The 18,152-nt window shown below is 56.3% G+C and overlaps 9 protein-coding genes across 9 annotated transcripts; 4 read left to right on the top strand and 5 right to left on the bottom strand.

The window, feature by feature from the left end:
- Positions 1–55: 55 nt before the first annotated feature.
- On the bottom strand, positions 56–931 carry Asppvi_008582 (RNA methyltransferase; the record flags this gene model as incomplete). The annotated part of the gene is made up of 4 exons (XM_043304448.1): positions 56–297; positions 359–651; positions 700–798; positions 849–931. 4 exons carry the CDS (start codon positions 929–931, stop codon positions 56–58), a joined length of 717 nt encoding a protein of 238 aa, XP_043160383.1.
- A 264-nt stretch (positions 932–1,195) lies between these two features.
- Positions 1,196–2,358, top strand: Asppvi_008581 (putative Golgi reassembly stacking protein; the record flags this gene model as incomplete). The annotated part of the gene is made up of 3 exons (XM_043304447.1): positions 1,196–1,369; positions 1,421–1,504; positions 1,555–2,358. 3 exons carry the CDS (start codon positions 1,196–1,198, stop codon positions 2,356–2,358), a joined length of 1,062 nt encoding a protein of 353 aa, XP_043160382.1.
- Positions 2,359–2,569: 211 nt separating this feature from the next.
- On the bottom strand, positions 2,570–3,419 carry Asppvi_008580 (MICOS complex subunit MIC26/MIC27; the record flags this gene model as incomplete). The annotated part of the gene is made up of 3 exons (XM_043304446.1): positions 2,570–3,190; positions 3,250–3,342; positions 3,393–3,419. The coding sequence occupies 3 exons, from the start codon at positions 3,417–3,419 to the stop codon at positions 2,570–2,572; spliced, it is 741 nt and encodes a 246-aa protein (XP_043160381.1).
- A 289-nt stretch (positions 3,420–3,708) lies between these two features.
- On the top strand, positions 3,709–6,111 carry Asppvi_008579 (mitochondrial intermediate peptidase; the record flags this gene model as incomplete). Its single annotated transcript, XM_043304445.1, has 1 exon — positions 3,709–6,111. The coding sequence occupies one exon, from the start codon at positions 3,709–3,711 to the stop codon at positions 6,109–6,111; it is 2,403 nt and encodes an 800-aa protein (XP_043160380.1).
- Positions 6,112–6,849: 738 nt separating this feature from the next.
- Positions 6,850–7,566, top strand: Asppvi_008578 (uncharacterized protein; the record flags this gene model as incomplete). Its single annotated transcript, XM_043304444.1, has 1 exon — positions 6,850–7,566. One exon carries the CDS (start codon positions 6,850–6,852, stop codon positions 7,564–7,566), a length of 717 nt encoding a protein of 238 aa, XP_043160379.1.
- A 245-nt stretch (positions 7,567–7,811) lies between these two features.
- On the bottom strand, positions 7,812–11,595 carry Asppvi_008577 (M protein repeat protein; the record flags this gene model as incomplete). Its single annotated transcript, XM_043304443.1, has 3 exons — positions 7,812–7,935; positions 7,994–8,064; positions 8,149–11,595. 3 exons carry the CDS (start codon positions 11,593–11,595, stop codon positions 7,812–7,814), a joined length of 3,642 nt encoding a protein of 1,213 aa, XP_043160378.1.
- A 1,043-nt stretch (positions 11,596–12,638) lies between these two features.
- Asppvi_008576 (uncharacterized protein) lies at positions 12,639–14,938 on the bottom strand (the record flags this gene model as incomplete). Its single annotated transcript, XM_043304442.1, has 2 exons — positions 12,639–12,844; positions 12,916–14,938. 2 exons carry the CDS (start codon positions 14,936–14,938, stop codon positions 12,639–12,641), a joined length of 2,229 nt encoding a protein of 742 aa, XP_043160377.1.
- A 298-nt stretch (positions 14,939–15,236) lies between these two features.
- Asppvi_008575 (serine/threonine-protein phosphatase 2A activator 1) lies at positions 15,237–16,754 on the top strand (the record flags this gene model as incomplete). Its single annotated transcript, XM_043304441.1, has 2 exons — positions 15,237–15,865; positions 15,914–16,754. The coding sequence occupies 2 exons, from the start codon at positions 15,237–15,239 to the stop codon at positions 16,752–16,754; spliced, it is 1,470 nt and encodes a 489-aa protein (XP_043160376.1).
- A 179-nt stretch (positions 16,755–16,933) lies between these two features.
- Positions 16,934–18,093, bottom strand: Asppvi_008574 (Saf4/Yju2 family protein; the record flags this gene model as incomplete). The annotated part of the gene is made up of 3 exons (XM_043304440.1): positions 16,934–17,936; positions 18,003–18,012; positions 18,081–18,093. The coding sequence occupies 3 exons, from the start codon at positions 18,091–18,093 to the stop codon at positions 16,934–16,936; spliced, it is 1,026 nt and encodes a 341-aa protein (XP_043160375.1).
- Between the last annotated feature and the right edge of the window lie 59 nt (positions 18,094–18,152).

Here is an 18,152-nt window from a genome sequence, read left to right as displayed (position 1 = left end):
TCGGCAGGATGAGCATTCCGCTAAAAATACATGTGTCGAGAGAAAGTGAAGAACGTCAAAGATCAAAGCCACCATAGTATATACACAACGCTTTACTGGCTCCTTCCATGCAATAATGCACCACGGGAGCTTTTTCGCCGTCTTTGACCAGTTTCGCCAGCTGCCTCACGTCAGACGTTCGAGGAAGATACAGAACGATGTATTCTGAGAATAGGGAGTATTCGGTGTACAGAGTTTTGAGGGAGTAGGGTTCCATGGTCCGTAGATTGAACACTTCGTCCGAACGATACCCAGGGCCTGCAGGACGGGTTAGACAGCTGCACGGCCAGACCGGCGAAGGAAAAAGGAAAGAACATACCACCCCATGGGGGACTTGCAAAGATGATGCTATATGGAGCGAGTTCCTTGAGCTGATTCTTCAGTATAGAGAAGCAGTCACCCTCAAACCACGTAATCTTGTCCGCCACGCCGTAGACCTGGGCATTATGTTTGGCACACTGCAAGACGGCGGGGTTCTTCTCGATAGCGTAGATTCGTTTCCATTTGCCTGTTCGGGCAAACGCGATGGTATTCCCACCAGCGCCGGCAAAAGCGTCAACTAGGATACTGCGTCCTGCGGGTGCTGATCGAGCGATATCGTCTGCTATCTTGCTGATGGGGTTTAGTACTAGCATGCGCAAGCTTCAGCAGGGGACGAACTTTGCGACGGGTTCTGGCGTCACACCAAACCAGGCATCGTCGGTTAGCCAGATGCCTTCATCGTATCTCGAGAATATCTTGTATCGTTGCGCCCAGTAACTAGAACGTCAGCAGTGGACAATGACAGAGGATCAGTGAGTACTACATACTTCTGAATATCCCACGGCACTTCACCAATGTGATTGTAGTGATGAACCTCGGGCGGAGCTTCATCCGTAGAATTGCTCGCCATTTTGGGTAGATCAGATGAGGGACAGCGCGTCAAGTCCCATGTTCTGGTGTGGACTGGACGAGCAGTTCATCAAGAAAAGGTGATCAGTTGTAGATCTACCTCTCTATCGATAACCGATAAAGGCGTCCCTGATCGGACAGTGTTTGTTTTGTTTGCAGCCCACCAGACAAGACAGCTCTCCACACCAGCATCACCTTGCGCAACTGGTTGTCAACACTCAATCATCCTCCTTCTCTGCAGATCAGCAAATACAGAAGGGTAGCCATGTTTGGAGCCCTGAACAGATTCATCGGACGACTGGACGCGGAGCCCGTCCAGCACCCGCGGACTCCCACCGGAGACAACGCATTTGGCTTCCAGGTCCTCCGCAACAAAGACCCCGAGTTACCTCTAGAGCCCTGGTTTGATTTTATTGTTGGAATCAACGGGCATCCTATCGTATGTACATTGACATCTGACAATTGACTGAGCTAACCGAGCTGGCTGCAGGAGGATCCCGACCCGAACCTCTTCGCAACCGAAGTGCGCAACTGCGCAGGGACAAGCGTCACATTCGAGATCTGGAGTGCCAAGGTTCGCATGGACTGGACTTTTACTACAAGGTTCTATACTAACTGACACAGGGCCAAAAAACACACACCGTATCCATACCAGTTCCCCCCTCGAATCCCACACTCGGTCTCGCCTTACAACTAGCCCCCCTTTCCTCGACACAACATATCTGGCATGTGCTGTCTATTCCATCCCCGCTGAGCCCGGCCTACCGCGCTGGGCTCCTTCCGCACTCAGACTACATTATCGGGACGCCCAGTGGGACATTACGAGGCGATGCGGCGCTGGGAGAGTTGGTGGAAGACCATCTGAACCGGACCCTGGTGCTCTGGGTATACAACAGCGAATTCGACGTGGTAAGAGAGGTGGAGCTGGTCCCAACTCGGGGCTGGGGCGGCGAAGGCGCGCTCGGCGCAGAACTAGGCTACGGGGCCCTGCACCGGTTACCTGTCGGGCTAGGCGAGGAGGTCGAGGGCCCCGGTGAGGTCGTCTTCGAGACGAGGGAGGACGGCACCTCTGCGCCGATGGCGCATGCCATGGATGCTAGCCAGACAGCAGCCGCCGGCGCGGGAAGCTTCCTGGTGCCAGCGAACATGGCCTCGCCTCCGCCGTTATCTGCTCCCAACAGGGTCTTGTCGTCGGCGTCGCCTTCGGATAGCCGGTCTCCTGCAACGCGGCGAGGCGGCCGAACACGTCACATGGGCGTCTCACCCAGCCTGGCGTTCGACGAGTACTTTGCCGAGGGAGAACAGAAGAGCAAAGAGCAGGATTATATCCCGTCGCGGAAAGGGACTCCTTTGCCTCCGCCGCCCAAGGCCGGGGTCGCGTCGCCTCCTGTTGGTAGTCCAGCGCCGGCCGAGGATCAAGAGGGTTAGCGGTCAATTATACCATATTTAGAATAATGCAGTAATCATTCATCCAGTAATAACAAGATCCCTGCAACGACAGAAAACAGAACCGCGAATTTTTCAGATCTAGTGACGGCTAAGAGTACAATGCAATGAGGGTTTGTGAGCACCCTCAGCCCGTATACAGCACAGGCAAGCTGAACGTTGCCAGAGTGTAAAAGGAAAAAAAGTACAGAGGTTAATGTCCCTTGCTCACCAACTCCTCCAACTTCTTCCTCGTCTCACCGATCTTCTCCTCCATCTTCTGCCGCGCCATGCCGCTGTGCGCCACACCCGTGTACCACAGGTACTCCGCCCTCTCACGGAGAGCCAGATGCTGCTCGGCCACGACAGGCACCTTCTTCTCATACTCCCATACCAGGTCGGAGACATTCCGCATCGTCACGGGCAACAGGGTCCAAGCAGCCACGGTACCAAAGGCCAGCGGCGAGAGCGTGCGGAGGAAAATGCCGCGGTTCCGGGAGACGATGGAGCCGGCCATGGCGGCGACGACGACGTAGACGCCGCCGGGGAGGAGGCGCTCGCCGGACTCGGGCGAGGGGGCCAGCGAGGCAATGGTGTTGGTGAAGGCGTTCTCGATGTGCAGGGCGCGGGAGAGGAAGTCGTTGAAGCTGTTCTCGGCGGCGAGGGAGTGGTTGTAGAGGAAGAGACGAGCCTGGCGCACTTGGGCCGTCAGGATGTCGGTCGGGGTAGGCGAGGAGGACGAAGGGGGAGTTAAGCTGCGGGTAGGAGGAAGCGGGCTGGGGGCCCTGGTGGGTTCGGGGATGTCGGCTGGGAAGTCATCGTAGATGGGTTTTTTCTGTAGACGTTAGTCATCTCGAAGATGTGCAAGCGTCTTGGTATCGGAACAGAACATACGTTGTCCAAGGGCTCTTCGGCGTATGCAGTCCGCCTGGGATACAGGGCTACGCCTCCAGCCAGAAGGGTGGCCGCGATTGGAGCAACAGCTCGCTGGACGAGTTAGCCGGGTAGCAACAGAGAAACGGGAAAAAGGGACTCACCTGCTGGAACATTGGCCGGAATGACATCCTGACGGAAAGAGGTCAATCAATGCCAATGGTGGGGGGAGAGCAAGGAGAGAAAGAGAGTGGTGGTGATGGTGACCAGGAAGTATCGAGGTTGACGTTGGAGCTGCCAAGCCTTTTTCTTTTCGCGGCTGTTCAGCTGGTCCGATCCTCTCCGTCATCGTCCGCTGCTTGCCTCTTGCCTACTTCATTCTCCTCAGTTATGTCTACTTGACAGGTTTCTCTATCTGTGAATAGTTTGATATCGTCTATCGATGTTAAATTTACAGGTTTTCTGCCTGGTCCACTCGCCATGAAAGACCAACTACTTGTTCCTCTGCGGCGTCGGCCATGGACATGCCAGAAGTGCCTGCAACGCCTGCAGCTGCTCCAGCACCAGACTCGTCGCTCCTTTGAAACGGCAGCATCGCCGTTCCCTCGACAGCTAGATTCTGTTCCGGCGGATTACTCACGGACAAAAACCGTCGATGACAATACGCTTCGCCGAGTGTTCGACTCCCAACAGTTCTGGCGTGAGTTCTCGCAGCAGCGGTCGGCACAGCCCAAACGGACGGGATTAGTCCAGAACCAATACCTGACGAGTCCGGATGGCTTTCGGACGTTTGCCAATGTATCGCTGCAGAAATGCCAGGCGATCGTGTCCAAGGTGCTGGCGGCCTCGACCCTCGAAGAATATCGGACGATGGCGCGGGATCTGGACCGGCTGAGCGACCTGCTGTGTCGCGTGATCGATCTGTCTGATTTCATCCGGGTGATCCATCCCGATCCGCAGGTGCAGGAGGCCGCGACGCAGGCGTACGCGCTCATGTTCGAGTATATGAATGTGCTCAACACGACGACGGGGCTCAACGACCAGCTGAAAAAGGCGGCGGCGAACCCCGAGGTGACGTCGCACTGGTCGGAAGAGGAGAAGATCGTGGCTCAGATTCTGATCAAGGATTTTTCCAACTCGGCCATCTATATGCCGCCGCACGAGCGGCAGCGGTTTGTGAACCTGTCCAACGACATCAGCCAGCTGGGGTCGAGTTTCGTCAATGGCGCCGAGCCGGCCAAGTCGCACGTCAGTGTTCCTACCAACAGTCTCCGGGGGCTGGATCCCATCCTGGTGCAGCAGATCAAGCGGTGGAACCGGACGGCCGCAGTCCCGACGACGGGGATGATCCCACGGCTGGCACTGCGGTCGGTGCATGACGAGAACGTGCGTAGAGAGGTCTATCTGGCGTCAAGGACGTCGAGCAAGCGACAGCTCCATCGGCTGGAGGAGTTGCTTCTCAAACGAGCGGAACTGGCGAAGCTGTCGGGCCATGAGAGTTTCGCACACATGACCCTCAGCGACAAGATGGCCAAGAGCCCCGAGGCGGTTTCGAATTTTTTGACCGCCCTCGTGGATAGCAATCGGAAGCTGGTCCGGGAGGAACTGTCGCAGCTGCAAGCCATGAAGGGAGCCCCGCTGCAGCCGTGGGATCACGCGTATTACGTTCATCAACGGGTGATGCAGTATTCGCAGGCGCGGCGGTCCCGCGAACTGAGTGCAGTTCCCGAGTTTTTCTCGCTGGGGACCGTCATGCAGGGTCTGTCGCGACTGTTTGATCGGCTGTACGGGGTGCGGCTGGTGCCCCAGGAGCCCGCCCCCGGGGAGACGTGGAACTCGGACGTACGACGGCTGGATGTGGTGGACGAGGCGGGCCGACACATTGCCGTCATCTACTGCGATCTGTTCTCGCGACCCAACAAGCACCCGAACCCGGCACACTTTACGTTGCGCTGCTCGCGGGAGATCTCGGCGGAGGAAGTGGCCGAATGCGCCTCGCTGGACCAGACCTCGCACCCCAACGACGGGATGGCGACGGCGGTGGACCCGACCACCAAGACGCTGCGGCAGTTGCCGACGATAGCGCTGGTGTGCGATTTCCCGGAGCCCGCGTCGAACGGCGGGGGCCGTCCGTCGCTGCTGAGCGAGCACAGCGTGCGCACGTTATTCCACGAGATGGGCCACGCGGTGCACTCGATCCTGGGCCAGACGCGCCTGCAATCGATCTCGGGGACGCGGTGCGCCACAGACTTTGCGGAACTGCCGTCGGTGCTGATGGAGAGTTTTGCGACGGCGCCGTCGGTGCTGGCGCTGTACGCGCGGCACTGGCGGACGGACGAGCCGCTGTCGGAGGGGATGATCCGGAGCATGGAGCGCGACCGGACGGCGCACGGGTCGATCTACGGGGCGGTCGAGAACGAGGCACAGATCCTGATGGCGCTGGTCGACCAGGCGTACCACTCTCGGCCAGCGGACGGAGGCCGCATCGACAGCACGGCGCTCTACCAGCAGGTCGCGCAGCAACACTCGAGCCTGCCGGAGCCGGCGGATGTGACGCCGCCGACCTCCTGGCAAGGGTTCTTCGGGCATCTCTACGGCTACGGGGCCACGTACTACAGCTACATCTTCGACCGGGCGATCGCCAACAAGCTTTGGGTCGATGTGTTCGGGGCGGGCCGGCACGCGGTCGACCGGGCGGCAGGCGAGCGGTACAAGAACGAGGTGCTGCGGTGGGGAGGCGGACGCAGTGGATGGGAGTGCGTCGCCGGAGCGTTAGGCAGTGCGAATGAGTCGAATGCAGACGGGCGATTAGTCGAGGGAGGGGACGAGGCGATGCGGGAGGTGGGTAGATGGGGACTGGGACGAGACGGTGTATCTGGATAGCTACATATACCGTATATACCACCTGTACATTACATACATAACATATACACTGTTAGAACGATAATAATTCGCACGCAAGTAGTACAAAGTAAGGAAGCAACTGCAGTGCAACAGTGATACTGCAAGGAAAAGGACAGAGTATTAGTTATGCCCACACATCGTGTGACCTAATACAGGGTCCAGTGAGTGTACCAATAGATTAATCCTCGCCAGCGACTGGACAGGTTTTATCACTCCTTCTCCGGTCTCACACGACAGGATCCACCATCTTCCAACTGTGCTCCCTCCGCAAGAAACGGCCTATCTGCTAATGTACMAAAAATATGCCCAGAAACGGTCCCAAGTTCCCAACGTCCCGTGGATCCTGCGCTCCAAGACGCTACACAAGCCACTGTGCTCACTTCTGTGTAGTAGTTCATGCACCTATACTCCATGCCACTATAGAGCCTGTACCACTATATAGATAACAGCATGTGCCTGTCCCTCCATATCCACCATATCCCCATATTCTCCTMGGCTTCCCTTCACATTATATTACATTATACGATCATACCCTGTCAATAGAATGAAATGAGGACACTATCCACATATACATTCCCGCATTGCTGACTTACCCTTGTCTCACTCTCTCATTCTCCTCCTCATTCCTGTCCTACTAGCCAAATATATATAGATGCCTAGTCTATACCACCAACCCCCTCAATCAAAAGAGACAGGCAGACAAATACCTCTGCAAAAATGCCAGAAATCCTCCTCCCAGACACAGCATCCATCACCTCCTCGACCGCCTCCTCCCTCCTCCTCTTCGCTGATTACCAAACGACGCTGACTCGTCGGAAATCCCTCCCTTTGCGCCGCTTATCAGTGTGGCTCTCGCGCCGTATCTCCAAGCAGGGATTAAACGCCACCTACGATAACGGTTATACCCACGACCACGACCACGCTCACACCCACACCCACCATCAGAATCACATCCACGATGCCAATGGCTACGACAGAGAGAAAATTACCCCCGACCTCAATCACCGCAAAGTGAGAGAGTACGAGGCAGAGCGCGATCTCTCCGAGTCCTATGCGGCGTATTGTCGGGCCTTCACGTCGGCGGGCCAGCACCTCCATCACCAGAAACGCAGGACGTGGATGATGGACGGGGAGGCGGATCGCACGATGATTTCTGAGAATCCCATGCACGGACATGCCAATGAGGATGGGGAAGGCGTCCTCGATGAGAAACGGGAGACAGTACCCGCCGAACCGGTACCCGTGCCCTCACCGGCCCCCGAACTAGAGCCATCGCCGCCGCCTCAGATCCTCACGCCGTCGCTGTACGCCGAGATGCGTCGGGCGGCCTGCGAGAAGAAACGAGCAAGGCAACGGCTACGGCAACGCCAGTTGTGGTCGTGGTCGTGGTCGTGGTCGTGGGTCTCTCACATTCGTCACCGCGAGTCTCACTGACCTCGCCTTTTAACTTTGGTGGTGGCTCTGGCCAGTTGGCTCGGTGCACTTGGCTTATCATGATACCCAATCCGCCGAATCATCTTCTGCATTATAATCATAATGATAATAAGTTTAGACACTAGACTGTTCTTCATCTGGACGCATCAAGTATGAACAGGGTATCCTGAGCATCGTATTACATACAACCAATCAATACAAAGGAAATACTTCTTCCGAAATCACTTTCCCCTCCTCTCGCTCACTCAGGACGACCGCTCCCCACTGCGGCTCTCAAAGCTGCCCAGCCGTTCCAGCTGAGGCGTTGACGACTGGCTCCGACGGTCCGGCGTTGTGCGTCGCGATAGCTGAGTGAGCTCGCCAATGAGTCTAAATGCATCATTAGGTCAAAGTCTGAAGAAAAGTCAAAAAAGGGAGGGAGGCAAACCTGCGGTGTTCGTCGTACCAGTCATCGTTGGCCGTACGGATATGTTTAAGCTGTTCCTGAATGCTTGCCATCTATGTCCACCGCATTAGTATCACGTCAAACACTGGGAACGAACACCCCGGGTGGATGCGCCGAGTAAACAACGGGTCTCCCACCGTTCCCTCTATGGATGATCCAAGGTCCTCACCTTCCGCAGCGGCTGTTGGACCACTCTCTTCACTTTTGTTCGCGTTCGCTCCATCCTCTGCCGCCGCCCATCGGCTTCCCTCCAGCCCCACGTTGCCCTTGCCGCTGTCCTTGTCCGCCTTGAGCGCCGCCAGTTCGGCCTCCAGTTCACGCACGCGCTTGCGATTGGCCGAAATGGCCGAGTCCACCTCGCCCAGTTGGTTCAGTAGCGACATGTTGCGCTCGATCTGGTCGTTCAGGTCCTTCTCGCCCTGGGACAGCTTTTCCTCCATCGTCCGGGCCTGCGTCTTGAACTGCTCCAGCTCGCCGCTTACCGCTACGTGGCTGGCCTGGAGCTGCGACAGTTCCTCCTGCGACGCAGACAACTGGTTCAGGACCCGCTCCAGCTCCGTCTTGATGCTCTCCGACGCAGCAGCTGACTTGGTCAACTCGTCCACTTGGGTGGTCACCGCCGTATAGCGGGCCTCCAACTCCTTCTTCTCCGCATCCAGCTGGGTCAGCGCGGTGCTATGCTGGTTCGCCAGCGCTTCCTTGGCAGCCACAGCCTTGTCCGCATCCATCAGCTTCTGCTCGAGATCGGCCACCGTCGCCCTCAGACCATCAATCAGAGAGGTGTCCTGCATCGCAGCACGGGCCTGCGCTAGCTGCTCCTGGACTTCCGCGAGGGCGGTGTCATGCAACTTCTGCAGCTCATCCAGCTTGGCCTTGTGGGAGGATTCGAGTTCGGACCGGAGGCTGGACAGCTTCTCCTCCTGGAGAGTGAGGAGCTGTTCGATCGCCTTGCTGTGCTCGGCATCAGCTTCGGTAGCCTTGGATGTCTGCGATGCCTCGAGTTCCGCAAGGAGCTTGGCCTTGGTTTCTTCAAAGTCCTTCCGGAGATCCGCGATTTCCTTCTCGCGCAGCTCCGTCTGCGAGCTGATCTCGCCCGCATGGCGTTCCAGCGTGCTCTTCAGCTCCGCCTCTAGCCTTTCGACCTTTTCGGCGTGAGACGTTTCCAAGTCCCGGTTCGCCGCGAGCAGCTCATCATGCTTGGCCTGGAGCGCGCTCAGCGCACTTTCATGGGACCCAGCCGCCTCGCTCTCGGCCTTTTCAAGCGCCGCAGCATGCTCTGCCTTCAACGCCTCCAGGGCTTGTGCGTGTCTCTCAGCAACAGCAACCGCCTCCTTCAGTTGCTCCTCAAGAGCCTTCTCCGAGGCAGCCGCCTTCTCACCCAGAGCCCTCAGCTGCTCGTCCTTCTCGGCGTCCTTGGCCTTGAGCTTGGTTTCAAAATCAGTGAGGTTCTGGTGCAAGGCTTCGGCTTCTGCCTGTTTGCTCTGGACCTCTTCTACCAGAGACTGGATCTCGCCCTGTCCGGTCGACAGCTGCGACTCCAACGCACCAACCTTCTCCTTGAGCGACTCAATCTCCTGGACCGCAACGGCCTGCGCCGAGCTGACGTTAGCCTCCAGCGCTTGCCGGGCTTCACCCAGCGCCTGCTCTGATGCGTTCAGCTTGTCCTGAAGGGCTTGCAGTTCCGCTTGATGTGCTGCGTTGAGCTCACCGATGGCTTCTTCCCTTCCCTTTTGCGCTGCGGCTTCGGCAGCATCCAATTCCTCACGCAGCTTCTGAAGCTCCTCAGAGTGCATGGAACCGGCAGATTCAGCTGCCTGCTTCGCCACGGTCAATTCCTGGGCGTGGGCAGCGGCGGCCGAGGCCAGAGCCTCCTCGTGTTCGGCCTTGAGCTTGGCGACTGCGGCCTCGTGAGCGGCTTCTAGTTCAGCAATCTTCTGATTCAATTCCTTGGCAGCAGCATCACGGGCCTCCTGAAGCTCTTCCTGCAACTTTGCAACAGCTTGCTTGAGCTCAGCAACTTCCTTCGCCTTCTCGGCAAGCAGAAGAGCAGTCTCCTCACTGCTTTGGCTCGTGGCAGATTCAGCTTGGGCAAGTTTGGCCTCTAGATCGGCGACCTTCTCCTCCAAAGCGGAGACGGATTGCTTGGCGGACTCTTCGGCCGCACGAACCTCCTGTTCCTTGGCGCTGTTCAATTTCTCCATCTCCATGTTGAGGTTCTCAATCACCTGGTCGCGTCCCTTGAGCTCCCGGTCCAAGCTGTCGAGGGCCAACGCCTTCTCCTCCTGTAACTTCTGAGTAGCTTCCTCAAGGCCGTGGTTTTGCGATTCGAGTTGGGCCTGGAGAGCGGCAATCTGGTCTGCGTAACCGGCCGCAATGGCTTTTTGTTCAGCGAGTTCCTTCTCCAGCGACTCAAGCTGAGACTGGTGGGACTGCTTCAACTCCTCAAGTGCCGCAGTAGTCTTGTCGTCCCCTTCCTGAGCGGCTGCTTTGGCGGCATCGTCCAGGTCCTGCAGGGACTTTTCTTCCAACTCCTTGCGCTTGGTCTCTGCCTCGTCCAATTGAGCCTGCAGAGCTTGGAGCTGCTCGGCATGCTCAGCGGCCAGCTTTGCGGTCTCGGCAGCGTGTTCCTCCCGGAGGGCGCTGGCGACTGCATCGTCGTTTTCTTTGGGCGCTCCCTCCTGAGACACCGACAGCTGAGAAAGCTTCTCATTCACAGTCTCCAGCTCTGCCTTGAGACTGGCGACAGTAGACTCACTCTCGGACAGCTTGTTCTGCAGCGACAGCAGTTTCTCTGCCTCATCATCTGAAACCTTGATGGCGGTGCTCAGTCGTTTCGAGGCCGTCGTTGTAGGGCGCGTAGCCGTGGCCGTGGGTCGGGTTGTAGGTCGGGCCGCGGTCGTGGTCGTGCTGTTGGATGTACGGGAAGTGCTGGACACGCCAGTTGGTTTTGTGGCAGGTTTAGTCGATGAAGCGGCACCAGGACGCGTAGCCGTGCTCCTTGAAGCGGTGGTGCCGGCAATGCTCGAGCGACGGTCCAAAGTGGACGTAGTCGTCTTCACTGGAGCCCTAGAGGAAGTAGTGCCGACCAAGGACATGCGCTTGGCCGAGCCCGAGATGCCTCTCCTTTCGTCGCCAGAGCTCGCGACCGATCTCGTCTTCTCGTCTGCGGAGCTGCTCACCGAAGGACGAGACCGGTGAGAGGCGGTTGTCGAAGTGCTCAGCGGTTTACGGACAGTCCCGGAAGGGGTAGGACGAGTTGGGGGCTTGCTGAGCGTACTGCCGTTGGCCGCAGCTCGCGCGGTGGACGCTGCGGTCTTGGAAGCGCCCGAAATAGAGCTCGGACGTTTGGCAGCTGCCGTTCCAGACAACGGACGCTTTGTGGTTGTAGTGGTCTTTTCGGGCGAAGACTTGATATTCTCCTTGTCTCTGATCGAAGCATCGGGGCTTGTAACGGGTCCCTCGCTGCCAGACAAGATGGTAGAGTCGACAGGAGTAGCCGGGGGTGCCATGTCAGCGTCAACCTCGGCCGAAGCGGGCGCAGCAGCGGGAGCAGGGGCAGGGACGGGTTCTTCCGTGGAAGCCATTATGGGGTGTTGGTAGGCCTGAGACCGTACCTAGAGGGAAGTCTGTTAGCTCTGAGAGAAACTAGAGTAGCAATCAATTTATGGGAATCCATGCAAGATCATCAGTGCAGAAATGATTGATGCTGTGCAGACACCAGAGACAGACAACGCAGCAATCAGCTAATGACACTTCACCACAGCTAGCGAATTGCTTCCCGAGTGATCTGCAGGCAGAGGCAGCTGCGATGCGAGGTGGACGTGTGGCCCCCCTATCCTGGGGGAGGTCCTATAGGGCAGCCATGAAGGACAGGAGATGACAACTCACTAATTGACGATTCTCCGGACCAATGCGGGATAGAAACGGGATCAAGTGCCCAACTAGAGTAATGAAGCAGTTTTAGGTCCCTTAGCTTCTACTTAGTACCTTAGACAGATACTTGTACAGCGGGAGAATTGGAGGTGAACGGTGTCGGCAGTAGGGGGTATGATTGGCCAACAGAACCCGACCAAAACAAAGCAACAGACAGAAGAAATCAATGAAGAATTGCAAGATTAAAGAGGATATAAAGAATTTTATGACAGGAAAGGAGAAGCAGACAACTGAGACATGTGACAATTAATGGATGAGAGAGAGCCAGGCGACAGATGTAGGAGAGAAGTAGGTAGAGTAGAGTAGTAGAGTCAAAAGTTCCCTTCCTTTTGCCGACTATTTGATTTTAGCAGGGGGAGTGGGGGAAAAGGCGGAGACACACGGACAGCGATCAGCAGATGGCCCTTGTCTATCTATCTACAATGTACGGATGATGTGATGATTGCTGTCGGCTGATGAAATTATAACATTAGTATTTAAGTTTCTATATGGCTTGTCTCTTGTAGAGCATCAGGGTCGTGTCGAACCATTTGCCCAGTGTGTTGCTACGCGCCGACCGCATCAAAACAAAACAAATGTGATCTGTGGATCGCTCGCCTCGATGATCCATGGTTCTGAGAGAGATGAAACTATACATAACAAAAAGGGGTATCGAAGGACAAAAGCGCCAATTAAGACAAGAGAATAATCATAATCAATCCACGGACACCGGACGCTGACCGTCGTTCACACTCAATAACCATTGCCACTGTCGACGCCCTTCTACGGTCCTGAGCTCCTCCTGGATTCGAGGGATAAACCGGTCATGAATCTCTCGGGCTTTCGTCTGAAGCTCCTGTAGACTTCGGTGACGCAGTCTCTGTCCAAAATGGCAGACCATGCGAATGTAGCGGTCCTGGCCTAAGACATCACAGCTTGAATTAGCATTGACGATGATACCGGTGCTGAAAAATTGAGGAACAGCAACCCACCCAGAAACAGCTTCAATCCATCAAGAAGAGCAATCTTCTCATCCTCAGTCCATTCTCTCTTCTTCTCGCCTCTGGAGGCCCTGTCGGTTTCATTCACGCGTGGCTGTAGCAAGTTGCCTTCCAACGCTTTGATCAGCTCTTGCAGCGGCTTGCGGATGGTTCGACTGTGTATCTTGCACAGTATATATCGCTCGGCGCGTAGGCTGGCTATCCGGTCGCAGAATCGTAGAAGGAGCTTCATCGCCCCGATAAGATGTCTATAAGCCGACGGAAAGAGTTTCTGGTTGGTGTAGTATGCTTCAAAGCAAAGAAGGATCACTTTGACCATGGCGGGAAAGACCCGGGCTTCAAACTGCTTAACTAGCTGGTGCGCCTGTTTCAGCAGCTCATGCGATTCGGCTTGTCGAAGAGACAGATAGTAGACGCTGTCAAGGATCCTGGTCCCTTCTTCCAAGATGGCCTCACGAAGGTCTTCGCACTCACGCAGATTCTCTCGGAGAGGCCCCTGCTGAGATCTGAGTTGCTTGTTGATCTTTGTATATCTTGTACGTAGCTGAGATAATTGTTTGTCGATTTTCCCAAAGGACTCCGCTCGAGAGGGATCTATATTCTCTTTCAACTCCGATGCTTCCGCCACTATAGTGTCCCAGTTCTCCTTCTGCTGTCCAAGGTTTGAAGCCTCCGCAAACCACGCTTTATCCCCCGCATTGTCTCTGACACTTCTCACCAGAGCTTCGTTTTGTGCATCATCCGAGATCGCACTGATGGGCCTTGTGGCAACAGCGGGACTTTGCGAAGGATGACGCGCGCTCCTGCGGCTCTGGCTGTCATCAGGAGTCGATGGAGATGAATGCACGGGCGGCGGCGTTGGCTGTGTGCGCAAGACCTCGACTTGAGGGTTGCGCTGATACTGATCGGTACGGCGTCTCTTACTTGGTCGTGCGGTGATGGATGGTTCCTCCCGCTGCGGATTGGTTAAATGTTGACTTGCCCCTGCTTCTTCCTCTTCCTCTGCCTCCGCCTCTGCCTCCGGTTCATAAGAGCTTTCTGATTCAGATTCCTCTTGCACAGATTCAGATACCTCTGATAGCTCTGCAGTTCTATCCGCTTGCGTGTCTTGAGTACTCATTCCCGTTCTTAAACCATTCTGCACCGGCAGCGACCTTCTGTTCGGCCTTCTTGAAGCGTTGTCAACCTCTTTCTCAGCTACTTGAGCCGCAAGGGTATGTCTCCGTGTCACTCGCGGCGAGGCCAGCTCCTGAGTCAATCTTCGAGTCTGGATGATATGCGTAGACTCTCGCGGTCTGTTAGTGTCCGGTCCTCTCTCATCCTCTTCTTCTCCCAACTCTTCACTTGCTGCTGTATCGGGCGCCCATTCCGGATCGCCGTCTTGGGATTCCTGCGCGTCCGTCGTCTTAGATTGCTGAATCCTGAGCTTTTTCGAAGGTGAGGTCGATTCCACAGGTTCCTCCGCGGCCCGGTCGCTTTCACCTTCTTGTTCCTCCCTTTCTTCATTGGTAGGCCCCTGATTGACGTCTGGACTTCTGTTCTGGTTCACTGACTGGATCAACCTCGCGCCACTTAACTGCTTATCAATGATTTTATTCAATTCCTCTTCCGCTTCAGAATCATCTTCCTCGCTACTTCGCTCATGTCTATCCTCAATGACACGCGCCAATCTCCGCGACGTCCCGGTCGGGGTATCCTCCACATGGACCGACTTTCGAGCTCGTTGGGATCGTCTCAGAGAACGGGGCTCAGACTGTGCATTTCGTCTTCGCGACGCAGGCCGTGTCTCCTCCTCCGAAAAGTCCGACGGAATATCCCAAATAGTATCGCCCTGTGGAACTTGCGGCGTCCTGCTACCAAATCGATTGATAGGCTGCGAGGGTAAGCGCCGAACGCGCGGTTTACTCCTGGATTGGGGGCCCGCGCTGGTGTTGTCCTTGACGCTGTTGACGCGGTTGAGGAAATCCACGGTCCGCGAGGTCAAATCGCGTTTGTTCTTTCGCGAGGAACTCATAAAGGACGGCCATTAACTAATTGTAATGGGATGGACGTTGTATTAGGAAATTACTCCGGGTAGTTAACGTAGAGATGCTCGTTGGTGGTGAATGTCATCAGTGTTGAGGGTTGATCCGTCTGTTTTTGCGGAGGTCTAGGGTCGTCCAGCGGATCAGCGTCATCGCCATATGATCGACCTGCGTAGAATGTACAGTCCTCCACAACACCACTTTTTACCATCCAAACTCCCTTTTTTATCCGTGTTTATTACCGCCCTCTAGAATCCGATTTGACATAATTTCATAGCTACAACAATCATGGCAAACAGTTTCCCCTTCCGGGTTCTTCCAACCATCGACCCCTCTGCGGGGCATACCTTCATCACCCCCAGCAAGAGAATCCACGAATCTCAAGATGTATCACAGTTCCTCGTCTCCAAAGCCTACGTCGATATCATGACCTTCCTCCTACAGCTCAACCGGGCCATGATCCCCGTCAAACTTGCCGACGGCACTGTACAATCCTGGCCGATCAACACAGACGCCGTCGAGTTCTCCGCACCTGTACGGCAGCTCCAGCTGCTCCTGACAAAACTGGAGGAGCTTCTCGAAGAGGCGCCGCCTGATACCGGTCCTCGGAGGTTTGGGAATATTAGTTTCCGCAGGTGGTACGAGCTCGTAGAGAGCCGAGCCTCGGAGCTCCTGGAGGAGTGTCTGTCGTCTGAGCTGCTGCAGGCCCGATCATCGGATCCTAATGGGGTGACCGCGGAGGTAGAACTCAAAGCGTACTTCTTAGGCAGCTTGGGGAGCCCTCAGAGGCTGGACTATGGGACTGGACATGAGCTGAGCTTTCTGGCTTTCCTGGCTGGGATATGGAAGCTGAATGGGTTTCCGAAGACGACACCGGGGGTGGAGGAGAGAGCTATCGTCTTGGGGGTCATACAGCCGTAGGTACGGCTCAAATGTGGTGACTGCAATTGCTGACTTCTCGTCAGATATCTAGAGTTGGTGCGAACCATCATCAAGCGGTACACGCTCGAACCGGCAGGGTCGCATGGCGTCTGGGGACTGGACGACCATTCCTTCATCCCGTACATTCTGGGATCTGCGCAACTGGCGCCAGCCATTTCAGAAACAGACCCAACACCTGAAGAAGGCTCGCTTGCAGGTGCTCCATCGCCCAGTGGTGTCGCCAAAGCACATATCGTCGAACGAGAAAGGTTGACAAATATGTATTTCTCCGCGATTGGGTTCATTTACGATGTCAAGAAAGGCCCATTCTGGGAACACAGCCCTATGCTCTACGACATTTCCGGCATTCAGGCTGGTTGGGGGAAAATCAATAAGGTTAGTCTCGTTGCGTTTGCTCGAATTGACCGAGTGCTTACTCTTCAGGGTATGATCAAAATGTACAACGCGGAAGTACTATCCAAGTTTCCCGTCGTGCAGCACTTCCCCTTTGGCTCCCTCTTCCGCTGGGACCGCGATCCAAATGCCGTCCCGCCCCCGACGTCCGTTCATACATCTACCGCTCAGTCTCAGTCTAGGGAGCCAGCGGTTCCATCTGCAGGACAGATGCCGTCGTCGGGGACCAGGGCACCCTGGGCAACTGGTACTCAGGCCGCCCCGCCGGTTGGTGCAGGGACCGCCGCACCATGGGCAGCAAGGAGAGATGGAAGCATCCCCGGAGAACCACCTACTTCCCTTCCCGATACGTCACGACTACCCCCTGGTTCTATGGCCCCTACCAGAGCTCCGTGGGCAGCATCGTCTGGCGGGCAGGCACCCGGCGGTGATTCAACCCAAGCTCCTACGAAAGCTCCCTGGGCAAAGTAACTACTACCGCAAATCAAAATACGTAATTTCCAGCTCTTGTTCTATACCCTTTATCGTACCAATAATGAAATCCGTCAATTCAGGAGCAAGTCCAAACCATGTATCTTGAGGCGAACTCCGCCGGGTATCATGCAAACAAACGCCGTAGAATACAGAAGCAATCATCATCCAGTCCTCACTCAGTCACTGTCAGACGCATAGTTGACCAACGCGGGCGTTGCAACCGGTMTATCAGGCTCGACAGGGGCTTTAACTGCGGCTGGTCCATCATCAGCGATATCCACGCCCTTGGTCGATGCCGTCTTTCTCCTCTTGACCTCGGGCCGCCATGCACTCCCATCCTGGTTGAGAAACGGATCGACCGCTGCCCGGGTATTCCCCGTCAACTCACTGCGAAACAGCGCCTTGCGCTCAGCCAGCGTATCCGCAGCCTTAGGTCGTTTCCCGTTCCGCGAGTCGAACAACGGCCGGCGACGTGTGATTAGGGTTGTATCATCCCCCCGCCCAAAATCCACCATGCCCGCCCGCACGCTATCCTCCTCCGTCTCCTCCACAAGCTCAATCCCCAAGCTCATCTTATCCCTCAGCGCCTCGGCCTTCGCCTCGACCCCCTCTCGCGCCTTCCGTTCCACCCGGAACGTCCTCCGCAGCCGCCTCGACATCTCATACGGATCGTCCCAGTCTTTGTTCTGTCGCCTCTGCAGATCCTCAATCCGCGACCTCTCCGTCTCCGCCCGCCGCTTATCCTCCACCTTCCCCTCCAGCCTCGCAAACGCATCCTCCTTCGCCTTCCTATCCTCCCCCACCGCAATCTCCCCAACCCCACCAACAACTGCATCCCCGGTATCCCGCTTCCTCCCCCCCTCAACAACAACATACGCCGTATTCGCCGGATCCGTCCGAATCTCAATCCACCCCCCGCACGCCCCATGCTTCATCCGAAAGCTATACACCGGCGTCGAGTAGTAGGTTCCCACCTTCCGCTTCTCGGCGTTGAAGCGCACTCCCTGCCCGATGAGCGTCTCGTGCGGCTTGCACGTCGTACACCACACCGCGAAGGGCATCTCGAATCGCACAATCAGCGCGCCGCTTGTGCGGAGGTGGCGTGCGCGCGCACCTAGCGGGTGCTTCCCCGCTAGCTTGTTGCCGGTCGTGAGGCCCTCTTGGTCCGGGGGGACGTAGCTGTAATGTCAGTAGTTAGTTACAGTTCCGGCTGGAAGTCAGGTAGCTAAAGGGGAGGCGACGGACCGTCCCATGTCTGTGATGACTATTAGTTATACCCCGCGTGATGACGGTGGGATGGGTGCGGAGGGACGGAGAACTCACTGAAGCCCTGCATCTTGGGTAGTATCCGTCAGGATGAGGACGTATATCACATTTCAGAATATGTTTCCGGCC

This window comes from Aspergillus pseudoviridinutans, assembly GCF_018340605.1.
Source record: "Aspergillus pseudoviridinutans IFM 55266 DNA, scaffold_6, whole genome shotgun sequence".
Classification (NCBI taxonomy): domain Eukaryota; kingdom Fungi; phylum Ascomycota; class Eurotiomycetes; order Eurotiales; family Aspergillaceae; genus Aspergillus; species Aspergillus pseudoviridinutans.
This window is presented reverse-complemented; position numbering and strand designations above follow the sequence as displayed.